General features: G+C 36.5%; 3 protein-coding genes across 3 annotated transcripts; 1 reads left to right on the forward strand and 2 right to left on the reverse strand.

Annotated features, from left to right (window-relative positions):
• Positions 1–533: 533 nt before the first annotated feature.
• LOC124636996 (arrestin domain-containing protein 2-like) lies at positions 534–10,371 on the reverse strand. The gene is made up of 6 exons (XM_047173296.1): positions 9,793–10,371; positions 8,980–9,135; positions 8,407–8,624; positions 7,892–8,077; positions 6,792–6,980; positions 534–3,708 (listed from the first exon to the last, which is right to left on the reverse strand). The coding sequence occupies exons 1-6, from the start codon at positions 9,917–9,919 to the stop codon at positions 3,007–3,009; spliced, it is 1,578 nt and encodes a 525-aa protein (XP_047029252.1). The 5' UTR covers positions 9,920–10,371; the 3' UTR covers positions 534–3,006.
• A 216-nt stretch (positions 10,372–10,587) lies between these two features.
• On the forward strand, positions 10,588–15,364 carry LOC124637038 (serine/threonine-protein kinase RIO2). Its single transcript, XM_047173356.1, has 8 exons — positions 10,588–10,745; positions 10,830–10,971; positions 11,052–11,220; positions 11,655–11,864; positions 13,250–13,441; positions 13,728–13,899; positions 14,689–14,802; positions 14,916–15,364. The coding sequence occupies exons 1-8, from the start codon at positions 10,680–10,682 to the stop codon at positions 15,342–15,344; spliced, it is 1,494 nt and encodes a 497-aa protein (XP_047029312.1). The 5' UTR covers positions 10,588–10,679; the 3' UTR covers positions 15,345–15,364.
• LOC124637039 lies at positions 15,355–16,719 on the reverse strand. The gene is made up of 4 exons (XM_047173357.1): positions 16,486–16,719; positions 16,255–16,397; positions 15,887–16,040; positions 15,355–15,551 (listed from the first exon to the last, which is right to left on the reverse strand). The coding sequence occupies exons 1-4, from the start codon at positions 16,717–16,719 to the stop codon at positions 15,450–15,452; spliced, it is 633 nt and encodes a 210-aa protein (XP_047029313.1). The 3' UTR covers positions 15,355–15,449.
• Positions 16,720–17,109: the final 390 nt, after the last annotated feature.

Consider the following 17,109-nt stretch of genomic DNA (forward strand, 5'->3'; position numbering starts at 1 on the left):
ATGCGATAATGAGGGCAACGGTAAATAACTATCGCTATCTAAAGCATTACCCTTCAGGAAACGCACTTTACTCTTCAGGTAATTCACCTTACCCTGGTGCTAATTGTTCTTACCAACCTTGCCTTAAACTTTCAAGGGCCATACAACCTCACCCTGAGGGCGGACGTGATGACTACTAATTAGTCTTCAATATCACAATCCACAAAGAACTTACATCCTGAGACACTGTTTCCTACAATAAAAAAAAGGAATACAGGTAATGTCTACTGCAGTGAAAATAGAATGAAGATCTCTTCAAAACCAAACGACATCCTTGAGAGTAAATGAGTCATGAATACAAAAGATTTTTCACACGTGTATCAGTGAGACGGAGGCGTCGGCCGGTAACGAAGCAAGAATTAACATCAGCCAAAAATAAGCAGCGCGCCGACCCGCTAAACTGTATAGGCTATCTAGATAATTTACATTAAGTACGCTAAAAGAATAATAAATGTGTATTAGGGACATGGCTTGTTCAAATAAAACTCAAATCGTCACGGTAACATTTCTTATATTTTATATTATCCGTAATAAACATGTCATTATTATGTGTACAAAAATTAGAAGATAATTATATAAAAAATAAATCAAAATCTTAGCAGTATAACATATTTGCATTGCGTATTTGTACCACAGCGTTTTTCTTTTGCACCACATATTTCAGTGTATTGGCCTACGCACCACGGGACATGGCAAAAGACATTCCACGGGATGCCGGCGTAGGCCAGTACAACATAAAAGTAAATTAAATATCTTTTTAAGTAATTTGACACATCATGTTAAGGCCACATGTCTCTTAATACGTATTGGTAACATAGAATTAATTTGTGCTATCGGTTTTACTATCAGATTTTATACAAAAGCCCATCAATGCATCGATACCTTTATACGTAAACATAGGTACTTCTGCAGTAAAAATATCGTACGATTGTAATTATTTTCTTACAGTCATAGTACCTATAGTTTTACTTCAAATCTCGCATAGTTATGTATGATTGGTATTTAATATAAATCTAGCAAAATTGTGATGTTATATCACTGTAACAAGAGCAAAGAATAAACGTGTAACTAAAGTACCTATAACGATTAATTTGTTACATGGACACAATCGGTGCTAATTTAGAGGTTTATAATAATCAATTACAATTTACCTTATCATGAATTACTAAATTATGCAGAATTGACTTGACTTTCTGTAATTAAAGACTAGATGAATTGTATTCTTATTTTTATGCAAGCACCATTAACTTAAGTTACAGACCCAAAATTAGTGAAGAAAAAAGCATAAGAACTCTTAGCACCTTTAAGGCAGGGTATACAATTTCTGAATAAGAATAAGCCACTAGATAATCCACAATAAGATCTGACCTTTTGACCCCCTTTATAAGTTCTCTCTTTTTTACGTAAACGTAATTTTATTCTTATAATAACTTTAAAAATAATGTGTGAAAAACAATTGAAAGTCAGCTAGGAGTAAATTGACACAAAATAAAATAAAACAGTAACAAAAAACAAACTAATCGAGTTTTTGATATAAAAAATAACGAATAGAGGATGTAGGGATTTATACCTACAGATAAACAACATATCGTAGCGAACTTAAATGTGTTATAAAATAATTATGAAGTTTAGAGGTCATGGAGCAAGATAACCGTTTCCTCTAATATTGCCAAATATATTTCTATTTAGCATTTAGATAATCGGAATTAGAACATTACCTTTTATTATATTTTTGTGCAGTTATAATGTACTTATTGAACTTAATATTATGTTCTACATGACAAGACATAACTTTATATAGGCCTTAATTTTAGTGTTAACATATTTATATTTTGTAAATGTAATATCATAGAATATATTAATTATTCATAATAATAAAGGACTTAGTTTATAACTAGAATAGGGTACTAAAATTACCCTTACATATCTGCCTTATGTTTAAGTTCAAATATAAAAACGTTTGTATTGAACAGCTTATAAAAATATGGCATTAGAATGTAGAAAAATCTACAGAAGGAGTACAGTCGACGCCAGAATTAAGTAGTATATTGAAGATTTTTTTTTTTATAAAGTGTAGTTAAGCGTAGTTTCGGCTTTTGACTTTCCAGTGTCAACTATACATGAATTATTTATTGTCTTGTCTTTTCTGAAGGCACCTTGATATAAGCACCGTTTAACCTCAAGGCTGGAATTGACACAATGTTATTATTTTTATAAGTACAGATTACACATAAGTACAATGTGTTATAAGCGAGATTATTCATTTAAGTATTGTATAATAATATAATTAATTATTTTTATCAAAGGCCGCTGACACTATTAAGTCAAATAGTTTAAATATTGGACGTTACAATCTTAACTAAATCTTATACGAGTATACTTGTACAAAATGTTTATTATAAATGCATAACAATATAAGGTAGAAAACTGCATGTGTCACTTAAGTGATTACTTAAAAATATTTGTAAAAAACATAAGTAGGTACTTTTAGTACTATTAAATAATATATTTTGCGCGTCATTTGTGGTAAAGTTATAACAAAAAATTGCCTCCTATGGCTAAGTAAACAACTTTTATCAAATGTAAAAATATTTGAACATTTTCGCATGCTCAATAACAAATCTAAATTATTTCGAACTTTTCTGTATATTTACCTTTTATTTATGGAACAAGTTGCAGTCTGTAAGTGTATATCTGTCTGTTACAAAACTGTTGTTTTCCACGTTGAGTCAGTTTATTAATAAGCATGCGATTGGTTTATGTCAATTAAATCGTAAATTATTAATAGGCATAACTTCTCTGAATACTTTAAAAGCTACGTCTTGTTTTCTTCATGATCAACTTGGAACATGGATCAAAGTTTTGAATACATTCTTTCAAGCATATCAAACGTCATTACAATAAATCAAAAGCGCATCAGGTAATAGGTAATCAACTGCATAAGGACATCTGGACTTTACTTCCTACTTAGTCAGTAGGGGGCGGTGCAGATGGCGTGTAACCCCCTTGCCCGTATGGAGTAACAGTATTACCCCCGGGGGCACTACCCGGGTAAGACGACTGGGGAGCACCGTAACCCCCCGTCGGGTACGGCGGCTGTGACGGAGCACCATGAACCCCGGGGACCATATTACCCGTAGGATAAGGCGGTTGTCCCCCGGGCATAACATTAGCTGTTGGATAAGGTGCTTGGGGCACAGCAGACATATAGGAAGGGGGATTTCCCCCTGGCACATTGCCCGGGTAAGGCGACCCATCAGATTTGAAACCGATGTGGAGATCCTGATACGGTTTCATTTCTATGGACACAGGAGTCTGGAAACTATGTTCTGTTGGGTAATTGTTAACCACGCTAGGGTAAGGAGGTGGGTTGTTCGGGTAAGGATTTCCAGCCGGATTATACGGGGCCTGTGGATTGGTAGGGTATGAACTTTCAGCAGGATTGTACTGGACTCTTTGAAGACTGGTGTTAGAGCCTCTTAAGCCTGCAGCGACTGGTGGGGGAGCTAAGGAGTCCCTAACTCGATCAGGTATGGGTCCTGTAGGAAGCTGGTCGGCCATAGGATGGATATACTCGCCGTTGATGGACTCTCGTATCGGGACTAATCCGAGACAGATTTCAGCGTCATCTTGCAAGTCGTCGTGACAGCCCGACAGTTTTATTATTACCTGGAATAGAAAATAATTTTATTTACAAGCTGGGAAGTTTGTTGCGTCACTTCTTCCCGGCAAAAACACACAGGAAGTAGCGATGTGTGGGCGTTTTGGGGACTGTCATGTAGGTAATTGTGACATTCGAAAAGTGATGTTTTCAGCGAAAAAATGATTTTAATGTTGCATCGAATTTATCTATATACATATAATAAATCTGTAAAAAAAACTGTGTCTGTACATTGAATATATAAAAAAAATAATAATTGGGTGCGGTTCAGAAACAGTAATGGAGCACAAATCCAAAAAAAAAATCTGTCTGTATGTCTGTTTGTTTGTACACGCTAATCTTCCGAACTACTGAACGGATTTCAATGATTTTTTCTTTGTTGTATCAGTATTAAGCCTGGTCAACATATAGGCTATAATTTATCTTCGAAACTTGAAGACCTGATGCAGAACTCCAACAGACCAACAAAACTATAAGAGATACAAAAATGGTGCCGTGGCAAAAATTGTTTCATGTGATGAGCATTTTCAGCTGAGATAATAAATTTTAAGATCTGGAACACCTGATGTGGAACCCCAAGAGCCCAGCTTCTCTGTACCATATACAGGTATGACGTTTTAGCAAAAGTTGCTCAATTTGATAAGCACTTTCTATTGACTTATACAAATTGAAGATCTAAAACACCTGATGTGGAACTCCAGGGGCCCAGCTAGACTATAGCATATAGAAGTATGACGTTTTAGCAAAAGTTGTTCAATCTGATAAGCACTCTCTATTGACGTATAAACATCGAAGATCTGGAACACCTGATGTGGAACTTCAAGAGCAATACTACACTAGAAATGTATAGAAATGAATGTTATGAAGTAGGTATCAAAAAAAGTAATTAGTCCGTCTTTTAGATAACCCTAAAATAATGGACACGTATTTTTCTTTTCTCTCTCTCACAAACAAATAATAACGAAGATACAACAAAGCTTGAATTTCGTGTTAAGTCACTGCTTAGTACAAATTTTACATACCTAGACGTGGCGTCACGAGCCCCCACTCTCCGACTTTATTGCGTTATACCTCATTATTATTTTGTATGTCTCTTCCAGACCTCGGGACTACAGAGTTCCGAATTTTTGGAAGGCAAACGTGGGGCCGAAGCCAACACGCTGAAGCCCTTTTGATACAACTTTAATGAAATGGTGACACAAAACCGACGATTATCCCTTTATACACTATAGAAATGAACCCAAGAACAATCCCCGGTGGACGTCGTTAAAAAAAAGACAATCCCGGTTCTGTGCTAAACTATTGCTAACTATGGAGGAATACTACTTGGACTATTGTGATGGGATGTTAGTGGATGACAATGTATTAGGTACCTACATGTAAAAATGGCAGGTGGAGACTCGCCACCTCACTTACTGGGCCCCCGGGAACAACAAGAGGGCAACAGGGACATGAGCGGCTGAAGGATGAGGATACCTCGGCAGACTTTAAACGTAGATTACGCGCTCCCTGTGCTTACCATTAGGCACCTACCCTCCGAGCAGGGCTACTAATCCTGCTCTAGCGACTCCACTCTGGACGGCCGAGCCAAGCCAGATACGTGAGATCTATCCCCGTCATGGTTCACTCCGACCGGCCGGAGATGGGGGACAGTATACACTCCCTGAAGAACTCAGTATATATAGCCCCGCGGGGTCGCTACTCCCCGTCATCAGCCTCAGATGTCCTGCGGTGCCTATATCTCATTATTATTGTCGTTATTATCTCAAGAGCCTTTGTCCCAATTATGTTAGGGTCGACTTCCAGTCACGATGCAACTGAGTACCAGTGTTTTACAAGGAGCGACTGCCTATCTGACCTCCACAACCCGGTTACCCGCTCAACCCAACACCCCTTGGTAAGACTTACTGGCTTCTGACTACCCATAACGACTGCCAAGAATGTTCAATGACAGCCGGAACCTACAGTTTAACATCCCCTCCAAATAACGATCATTGGTATCCAAATTATACGTAGAAAGTACATACGAACTTAGAAAAGTTGCATTGGCAGGCACTTGCCAGACCTGGAATCAAAGACGCACGCTCATACTTGAGAGATTGGTTCTCTACCCACTAAACCACCACGACTTCCACTAAGTCACCACGACTTTGTCATATATTTAATGTTTTTTTACGTAATAATACGTGTAATATTTTTGCCACACACAACTTAAATGCGGACTAATTAGAATCACTACTTTTATCCCTATGGTCACGTCTATTGCGGTTCAGTTCTCAGCGTTTTGTTTAGTCTGCTGTGCTTTTGCCGTTTAAGTACAAAAATTTTATATATGGAACGTTTCTAATGGTTATGCGTATTCCGTTGTTTTCAAGTCAACGGGCCCTTAAAATTCAATATCAGACTATTCAGATCTTTGATTTTGCTGACCCCGTAGTCGCTGGCACAAGGGACAGGATCCGCGTACGAAGTCGCGGGCAGAAGCTAGTCTCTAAATATAATTAGGTGGATAACTTTTTACATTAACAGCAAAATAAGTTACGAGATTTAACCTAAACTAACAAACCAGTAAATTGCTATTAAATTAGAGAATTAGTGGCGCTAATTCACAACAGTATCACATATCTGCCATACCTACATAGGATATGATAATTATGAGCGGATATTCCCGGTTATCTCATGAAATGACATTCACAATTCGGACAGTTTGGTCAAATTAATGGTTTTAAAATTATTTTACTGTAAATTATATTAGGGACTTATGGTAAATCTCTAACAACCATAAGCAATTATCCATACCCAATTTCACACCAATAATGTGGTCAGCTATTTTACCGAACAAAACCAAGTAGTAAAATAATTTACAAATCTAGACCCGATTGCAGTATCACCCGCTTTCTGAACTGAACTACTTTCTGCACCCGGATAAATAGTCGCCAGTATGTTGTTCTATGTAGGACCCATACCCGACCGTGTTAGGGTCTCTAAGCAAGGTATATTACTGCAAGTGTTATCAATCTGTTCAGAGGTAACAAAGATACACTGTCACAAACATTTGCCTTTATAATAGTACGATATTCTGATGACTTACCCTGAAGAAGTAGCCCACATCGATGATGCCACAGTTCTCGAGGAAAGGCGCGATCATATCAGGCACCTTCAGTTCGTAGGTGAAGTTTTTCTTACTGTGGCCCATTACTGGCCCCTTCTTCTCCGTTACCAGAATATTCTCTGGCATTATGTACTCCGACTGGGGGCGGTGGCTGCGGTATAGCTCTTTCTGTTGAAGATTATTTTTTTTTAGGTTTTTTTTTTGGGTAATGTGGTGCAAACCTTTTTATAAGGTACCTACGAATGAACAGTAAAATATCCAGTAGATATTATAGCACAACTTGGAACCTAATCAAAATTATGTTTTGCCTAATGCAACAGAAGGTTCTGGGCAGGTAGATATTAGTATACTTATATACATAGTAGGTAGGTAGTTATTACAAGAAAATAAAAGTTTTTCCGCAATATCAACCAGAAAAGCGAGTATCGCGCTAATTATTCGTAAATGTACGTCACTTGTGGTTTCCCTAATCAATCGCAGCAGTAATTACCTAAGTGATAAAGAATTATTAATTTGTTAACTAAATTTTCTGGTTATGGCACTACCATAAAAGTAAAACATTTGAAATAAATTAATTAAACACTCTAGAAGTTAGTGTCTTTCTTCTTTAGATTAATGTTGATTGTTTTCGTCATCACATCAACTTCCAGAGTAAAAGCCGCATTAATGCTAAGTACTAAAGTCATTTGCCCCTTATCGAAAGCACTTATCTCACACTAGCTTTTGCCAGCGGTTTCACCCGCATCCCCTGGGGACTACTTCCCGTACCGGGATAAAAAGTAGCCTATAGCCTTCCTCGATAAATGGGCTATCTAACACTGAAAGAAATTTTCAAATCGGACCAGTAGTTCCTGAGATTAGCGCGTTCAAACAAACAAACAAACTCTTCAGCTTTATAATATTAGTATAGATTTTACAAACCCCTTTTCTTCCAGCAGTAAGGCCCCATTTTCCATCGCGGGCTCCGTGAAAAACCTTTTTTACCCTGCTTAGCAGTAATTATAGTGGCTCTTTTTTCAGAGCCCAAGACCTTCAATAAGATAAAAGTGGTAGAATCAGAATACCCAGAATTTACTCACAGAAAACAACTGGAATGTAATCTTAGTAATTTCGACGCTGCTCTCGTTATCCACCTCAACGGCCACGGGTATGACTTGCCCGGGACAGTAGCCAGATATCGGCAGCCTCACGCGGATGGTCATGGGGTCTGGACTGCAGAAACAGTCGCAGCCGTATACTTCCTCGAATTCGATGTCTATGGGTTGCTGGTGAAGAAGGTATTTTAGTTAGAAGAGAAAGAAAGACACTTTTGCACATAGGGTCGTATTCAAGCATACCTTTCGAGATTAGATGTAAACTATGTCGATGTTCGATGTAAAGGCAAATTCTTATTTTTTTGGGATATAGGCGTAGGCGTATAGGCGTTGTTCTTCTCCACTCTTCATGCCATAATTTTGAGAAAAGTGATGAATTGCTCAGTGAATCTTTGGGGGCGGATTATTGCCAGAAAGTGTTGATTTTCGCCTTGCTTTAATGTCTAGTCTACACATAACAAGGTACTAAATAAATTATATGTAGCCAAGTATAAACTTACTCTTATTTTAGGACTGCCCATATTCAGATCGAATGGCGCTACAACAGTAAAATGTTTCGTCACTGATTCGTTCTGTAGCGACGGATCGGCAAATATCAAGTTTGCGGTCATGGAATACACCACTTCGCCACGTTCGCCTTTGAAAGATGATGGCGCTTCGAAAGGAATTTGGAATTTAAAGGGAAAAGACTGGCCATGGGCGGGGAGGCGGGAGACACCTGAAAATAAGAAATGTTTTATCTATTTTAGTACTCTTCTGATATTCTTCTTCTTATCGAGAGGGTTACAGGTTTAATAATATAGCAAGTTGTATCCTAGTGTTGGAGTTCTCAAATCTGCCTCAAGTTAGAACAAGAGTTATTGAGTGCTGCTAACTTACATATTGTTCTGCATTATGTAATGATTTCAGCTGAAGCCAGAAATTGAAACTGGGACCAGTGCAGTATTACATCAAATGCAGGTGTCTGATTTAGGCAACTTTTAACCGGTTACTTTTGAAACTAACAGGAGAGGCCTGTCTTCATGATATGGCTAAAATGATGGTGATCATGACAAACTAATTAATCTGCATACCTGCTCCGCCTCCACCAGCCAGCTCCTGGTTGAAGTTGAAATATTCTTCACGTCCGACATACTTGACCAGCTTATGCTTCTCAATACCATTTACTGTCTCAATTTCACTCTCTGTCCAAAAGGAGTTTGCTTCACCGAGAAATTGCATATAAATTACTGAAAAATAACCCTTAGCTTAACTATATGTGTAACTTCTTAATAATAAAACGAAATAATTATATTTTATTAGGTTTCGCCTGAAGATAATGTTTCAGTTGGGAAAAAAAAATTTTTTTTGGTAAAGAAGAAACCTATTATTTGATGAACCGGATTCTTATTAGAATTTAATTTTATTAAGTATGATTCAAGTAGTAGAAAAAAGTACAGCTGTTGCCTTGCAAAGGAATCAGGTATGCATTGACTAAGAATAAAATAAAGGAAGCGTTAACAACATGGTCATCCATTCAAAAAAAGTTAATTGATATGCTTGACCAAATAAGATGCATTGTGACCTAGAACTTGACACTTTGAAGTTCTATAAAACTATTCCAATTTTCAGGTCAGTGGGTCATGTTAGGGGCGGATTATTATGAGGTAAGTAAATACTAAATATATTTAAGAATATATTATGGCTATATTTAGGAATAGGTACTGTCTTTAGTAATAAAAAAATGCCAGTATTTAAACTTTTAGGATTCTTTTTATACTGATAAATTGAAACAGGTTAAAAAAAACTAAATAAAAACAAATAAATAAAATTCAAGATATTTATCAAGCTAAGGCTAATTGGAAGAGGTTTCTTGATTTCAAAATAAAACAAAAATTTTCACTCACCAGAAAACTTGATTGGATGTTCCAGGTAAAATATTACAGAGCCAGCTACTTCTTGGCCAGAGTAAAATACTCCCGTTGGATTGGTATCCAACCTTATCACCGCGTTATTGAAGGCGCCTCCAGCCATTATCTTCTATTTGCATACACAAACTCACACAAAAAAATATGTTAATTATTGTAAATACTTTACAAAAACATAGAAACTACACGATAAACGCCGCAAAGTCGCACTCATGAAACAATCAACATTTGGTATTTCTACTCTACTACTGATTGTAAAAAAAAATTGAATAAAACAGAGAGGCCACCTAGGAATTTGGGCAGCGGCACACAGAGAATAAAAATTACGATCAGCAATTTTTGATAAATTGAGAGTTAACGCTTCTCAATATCACTTTTAACATAGTTGAAATAAGGTTGCTTTTTAATTATTACACACCAGAGTTTAAAATTAATTCTTGCTTTGACCTCGCCTTTGACGTTTATGTTCTCGCTCTCTCACAGGCTGAATGAATATTCGTTGTCTCTTTCGATTTAATTCACGAATTTACGTTTAGTTGTAGCTTAGCAACTAATGAGATAAACCAAAACTCTACGATTTCATTGGACTGCCTGGCACGTCAATTCACGTCATCATAATTAATTCAGCTTTCATTACTTAGATTTTTTAAATATAAAACATACTGAAACATCACATAATACAACTAAGCAAATATATTTTATCGCATTTGATTATTCGATAAGAAAACTATAAACAAAACGCTTACGCGAAAATCCATTCTTGACAGTGACATTTGAATGAATTTCTTTTCTTGTGTGATGATGTGATCACGTTGTGTTATTGTATATTAATTTCTTGTAATCGACCCTTACTACAAGTTTTCAAGATGGGGAAGCTGGACGTTGCAATACTGCGCTATTTAACAGGCGAAGATTTTCGGGTTTTGACCGCTGTGAGTGCCTTTACAAAAATAAACATAAGTTTTTTAACCTCAAACAATTCCTTGTAAGTTGCTCTAATGTTTTAATATTTCTAGGTGGAAATGGGTATGAAGAACCATGAGCTAGTGCCTGGATCTCTCGTGGCATCTATAGCCAATCTTCGTCACGGTGGAGTCCACAAATTGATGAAAGAATTGTGCAAACATAGATTGTTGACATATGAGCGTGGTAAACATTGTACGTACAAAGCTATACAAATATTTTATAATTTATTTGCTGATGAATCGATTAACTAGCCATTCTTTTTCCTCGTTCAGATGATGGTTACCGTCTCACAAACGCTGGGTATGACTACTTAGCCCTAAAAGCATTGACCAACAGAAAAGTGATTGCCTCATTTGGAAACCAGATAGGAGTCGGCAAGGAGTCTAATATCTACACAGTCGCTGATGAAGATCGCAATCCACTTTGTCTGAAGCTCCACAGGTGAGATTTTATCATGATTATCTCATGATTTCATTACTACTTTATATTTAAGATCAGATGAAAGTCTGTTGTCAACCATTTCATTCAATAAATAGGTAACGAATTTAATGTTTACAAAAACCTATTCATTCAATCAGCAATATACAAAAAATAATAATATAAAAATAAAAATGTACCTGAAATAATTGTGCCTTGTGGAACATGATCAATTGCAAACAAGAAAAACAGGCACACTTACATTGGCAAATTTTTATTCAACTTATTAAATTAGGACTTATGACTACATAGTAGTAACAAAACAGCACTTTAAGCTAAGATTTTTATTCAAATTATTGTGGTGAACATCACCGATTCATCTCATTTCAGTGTTTATTTTTCATTCTCTACTCAGTGAATGCTAACTACACTACAAGTAAATAATCTTATTGTTCTAGACTTGGCCGCACATGTTTCCGCAACATAAAGGACAAACGCGACTACCACGCACATCGCAACCGTGCGTCCTGGCTTTACTTGTCTCGTATATCGGCCACCAAGGAGTTTGCATATATGAAGGCGCTGTACGACAGAGACTTCCCCGTTCCGAAGCCAATAGACTTCAACAGACATTGTGTTGTGATGCAGCTGGTGACAGGGGGACCTTTGTAAGTAGTAACTTATAATAATTTGCCTGTATTGTTTTTAATATTATATCTAGTTGTCTTAGATTGTCAAAATGGAATGTAGAGAAGCGTAATAGGAGTTAAAATAAGAGACCGAGAAAAACTGATACATATTAAAAGTAAAACTAAATTCAAGGATGCATACATAACTTACAAAGAACTAAAGTGGAGGTGGGCAGGACACATGGCAAGAGAAACAGGAAAAATTGAGGGAAAAAAATCTTTTAAAATAAGCTTTTATTTAAATGCGCTAAAAATAAAAAAAATAAACTTTTACTGTAACTTTACTGATTTATGTTTTAAAAGCTTGTCGCGAGATTTAAGTACTCGTATTTACTTTCTTAGTAAAATCGCGACAAGCTTTTAAAACATAAATCAGTACAGTTACAGTAAAAGTTTATTTTAATATAATAAGCTTACATATATTAAGCTTGTTTTTAAAGATTTTTTTACCTCAATTTATTTTATACTTTTTAGTTTTGATTTCGTAAAGTGCACTTTATTCTACTTGCCTGTCATTGGATACCCATATGGATGGGATTGAAAAAAATTGGTTATTCACCATTTTGTAGCGGCGGCTATCTTGGATTTTTATTTCGTAAAGTGCAATGTGTTCTACTATATAGTCAATCCCTTTCATTTGATACCCATATTGTATAAGTACTTTTAAAATAACTAGTCCGCCATCTTGTATATTTAGCCATGTTGGATTTAGGATGACGTCACATAGCTTAACATGCATTGTCATCCAAACTAAACATGTATGCAAAATTGCAGCTCAATCGGTTAAGGGCAAGTGCCTTAAAATTGAGTTGTAAAATTCCACCCGAACACACATAGTTACATACATACATACATACATTGCAAGTTAAATAAAAGCTTGTAAAAATGGACTAGGCTGATAACCGAGTGGTGCCCGCTAGACGGCAGGAGAAGCAGAGGCAGACCAACCAAAAGATGGGAGGATGACTTCAGAGGAGTGGCGGGCCCTACATGGAGTCGTACTCGTACAGCCAAAAATAGAACGGAATGGAAAACTCTGGAGGAGGTCTTTGTCGTAAGACAAGATGAAGGCAGACTGTAGTTATAAAGGCAGACTGTAGTTATAAAGATTGTAAACATTCTGTATCAGATTCAACAATAAAGGCTTTTTATTTTATTTTATTATTTTTATGTCTTAGATTAATTTATTTACTAAAGAAAACTGTTATGTATTGAGAACTGCGATTCAAGTGTTTACTATATGTAATACCTTTTCAAAGCAAGGGTACCTCAGGGGCGAATACTGGGCCCATCTTATAAATATTAATTTCTGTATTATCATATTTTTATTTACAATTTATTGTCAATGTATTCCTTGTTTACAGAACTCATGTAGCTTCAGTAGCAGATCCAGAAGGCTTGTACGATGAGCTGATGAACCTGATAGTGCGCCTTGGCAACTGCGGCGTCATCCACGGCGATTTCAACGAGTTCAACATTATGATCGATGAGGATAACCATCCCATCATCATTGATTTCCCACAGATGGTCTCTACTTCGCATCCTAATGCTGAACTGTGAGTTTTTGACATTTAATTTTATGATGACAATTTATGCTAACAGTTTCAAATTCTGACCGCGTTTCTGTCATTCATTTGCTTAATAGACCAACTAGTAGTCTTTCTGGCTAGTTTTACTTCTTGCAGCAATTAACAATAGTTTTCAAAACGACAGTCGAGACCGGCTGGTTTAGCTTGACCCAGGCGGTTGCAGTACATACTTTATTTCCAACTGTTCTAATCGAAAAAATCTTATGCAACAATCTTAAATTAATTCACATAAACATTTGCACAATTTCTCCAGTTACTTCGATCGCGATGTGCGCTGCGTCCGCGAGTTCTTCAAGAAGCGCTTCGGGTACGAGAGTGACCTGTACCCGAAGTTCAGTGACCTCGAGCGTGATGATGAACTGGATACCGAGATCGCCTGCTCAGGGTACAAGCGCACTAAGGATGTGGATAATGAATTGCTTGAGGTAAATATATGGTTTCATTTGGTAGTGTATATTTATAAGGAGTGAGAGAGTGGTGAAAAACCGTGCATTTGGAATAACTAGTGTTTCTCAAATTCGAAAATGGGTTAAGCACCAAGTTTCGATTAATTTGGTACATATTTTGTAACTATTAAGTTAAACTACCCCATATGGTCAAAGGAGGATGCCAAGCCGCCATAGTTATTTAGGCCCTGAGTGCCCACAAGTAACATCGATTGTTTCTATTAGTATGCTCCACAAATAATATATTGATAAAAGAAAAATTATTGAAAATAGTTGGACATTTCAAATTACAAGGTTTTTTTAATGTGCCCTATATAACTATTAAAAAGTTATTGAAAACTTTCTCATTATTAGCAAGAGCGGAATCCATATTCAGGCCGTGGTCGTCAGGTATAGGAGAATCGTCAAAGTCAGTATTAATGGTCAAAAACGTCGATTTTTATAGCAAAATACACGCAGCGAATCATTAAGATGCAAATGCAAACAAAATAATGCAATGACATTTCTATTATTGTCAATTGTCAACTGACAGAAATCTTTATTTTTTCCCGGATTTTAAATTGGCAAGCTAGCAAATGTCTGTTTATTTCGTTGTATCGTTTCAATATTTATTTTTTTATTAAAAAATGTTACTGAGATGTATCGCGTCGTGAAGAGAAGAGTTAAATACGTAAAATTTACATATTTTTTTTACTAAATTAAATTTCTTGGGCATTGCAAGGCCTAAAATCGGCATTCCCCTTTATTAAATTGACATGTTATTTTCAGCAAATGGGTATTGGTCTTCAAGTTAGTGATGATGAAGAGGAATCTGATGATGAACAGGAGACAGAAGCAAACACCAAGATGACAGAACAAGACCTAGATGAGCTTAGGAAAGAGGTACTTATTTTTTTACTTAATACGTACGTACATATTACTATGCATAACTATTTTCAAAAACTCACTGTAAATATAACATAAGTATAGATAACTGTGACATTTCGTTTTTATAGGTTGACGCATCAATACAAAACGATGAACGTCCCATTCATCAGATCACCACAAAAACCGTGAACCTAACTATAGAAGACAGAGATACTCCAAAAGAACCTAAAAATGAGGATGAAGAAGAAATACCAACACTCGTTGACCCAACCGAAAATAGTGATGGAGATTTAGACAAGAATTCACAGAAGTACAGACTTGCCATGATAGAGAAAGCATTGTCAGACGTCAGATCTATGAGAACTTACACATCAGCAAGTACTATAGCCCCAGAAGTAGTGAAGCAGCAAGTTAAAAAGAATCTAGACATAAGGCAGAAGAAAATGGAGAGGAAGAAGGCGATAGCGAAAGGAGAAGCTAGTGCTGTCACTCGGCAGAGGAGAGATAACCGAGAAACTATTCGCGAAAGCCACGGAATCTGGGGTTGGGATGAATAAAATGTATTTATTATATTTAATCGTATTTTTCATTTCTGTGTCTTCATTCTTTCCTATAATTTGATGATCTATAGCTGCTCCCCTCTGTGATGTTTCCTATGTCAACTAGCTGTCTGACGCGCTAGGAGTAGTGACCCGGATGTTGGGATTCATCCAATTATGATTTCTCTCGTAAAGCACTTGTAGATATGTTTCGATACAAAATATCTGGAATAATACAATTTAAATTGAACCCTAGCCGAATCTAACTCGGAACAACTTTCACTGTATTTTATTGTTCTCTCCAATGCAATCGATTCCGTATATCATACTTTATACACTCATTAGTAAGTAACAACAATTGTTGTTGCGATTGTTGTAACATTCATCTTAAAACTCGATTTTGTCCTATTCTGTAATATCACGCAGACAACGAAAATGAAAAGAAATAAGCCTATCGGTACTCATAAGAAGAGTATTTAAAATACTACCCCAAGGCTCAATTCTGTGTTAATAATTTACTATTGCAATTAGCAGTTGCTATTGTCGACACATTTCTTTACCTTCTTCTTGTTAGCAGCGTATCCTTCCAAACTGATCGTGTAACCAAACACGCTAGTCGATATTTTAGATTCTAATACCGAGATGTAGTTGTCATCACTATAAAATGGATAATTAAGTAACTTGTAAATACCAGCTCGTTTATGGCATTGAATTCTGAAAGAAGACCAAGTAAAAAACATTAAGTTTAAGGAAGCCAATCGAGGCAATATCTGTGAGAGCGAAGATGCTTTAAACCCGCTTTTCGGATGCAAACCCGTACCTACGCCTCTTTTCAAGGTCTATTCACTAGTCTTCGGTATTGAACTTAAAAATTAAAGGTACATTTTTTTAAAGCAGGTATTTGTTATATCAACAAGATAGGTCTTACTTTGGTCTCGTATAATTAAAGAGTGCATTGTATAGCTTCTGATGCACTTCGTCAGCACTACAGCCATTGCTTACTACGAAGAATGATTTGAAGAAGTCACAGGTATCTATGTTTCGGATGTCCACGCATTTCTGCATAGTGGCCTGTAGAAGTGCAAAAAGAGCCTTTAGTTACCCACATTCTACCTACCTATGTCACGAGAGTTAGATTTATTTTCTTCGTGGCCCTTACCTTTATCTTCCATCCAATACCGATGTCTTCAGTAATATTAATGACTCCGCTCAATTTTGAATCGTAACTCTCCGTTGTAACACTGAGCTCAGAAACTTTCACAATGGTCTCTTGGGGGTCGTAACATGGCCCAACCCGGGTTACCAATAAATGTGTAGGTGCTCGACTACTGCCTACACCGACGATATAAGAAGCTATAAGGATTATGTAGGGAGTCATCAAAACCTTCATCATTTTACGTGTAATTTCAGCTTAGGTATGAGGAATGGTTTGTATAACTGCCGTAAGTGAGATGCTATTTTAAATGATATTATAATGAAAATCACTGATTTAATCTCGAATTTTTATTTGTAATATTAATAGATCATGATAAGATCCAATTCGAAATCCAATCAAAATCGCATTTGGTATTGTAATTGCTGTTTTAGGTACCTACTTTCCTACGCAATCGAGTGAGAGGTAGCATTGTGAAATCGATTTAGTGGTCCCACACAAAACTGCAACACACGTCCATTACGAATGACTACATTTGAAAGTATGCTTACAGTACCAAACGGGCTGCCGAACAAAATTGCATCGCATCTCAAGTTTTTGCTAATTCGCATCACACCGCAGTTTTATGTG

The sequence above is a fragment of the Helicoverpa zea genome, chromosome 15 (assembly GCF_022581195.2).
Source record: "Helicoverpa zea isolate HzStark_Cry1AcR chromosome 15, ilHelZeax1.1, whole genome shotgun sequence".
In the NCBI taxonomy this organism is placed as follows: domain Eukaryota; kingdom Metazoa; phylum Arthropoda; class Insecta; order Lepidoptera; family Noctuidae; genus Helicoverpa; species Helicoverpa zea.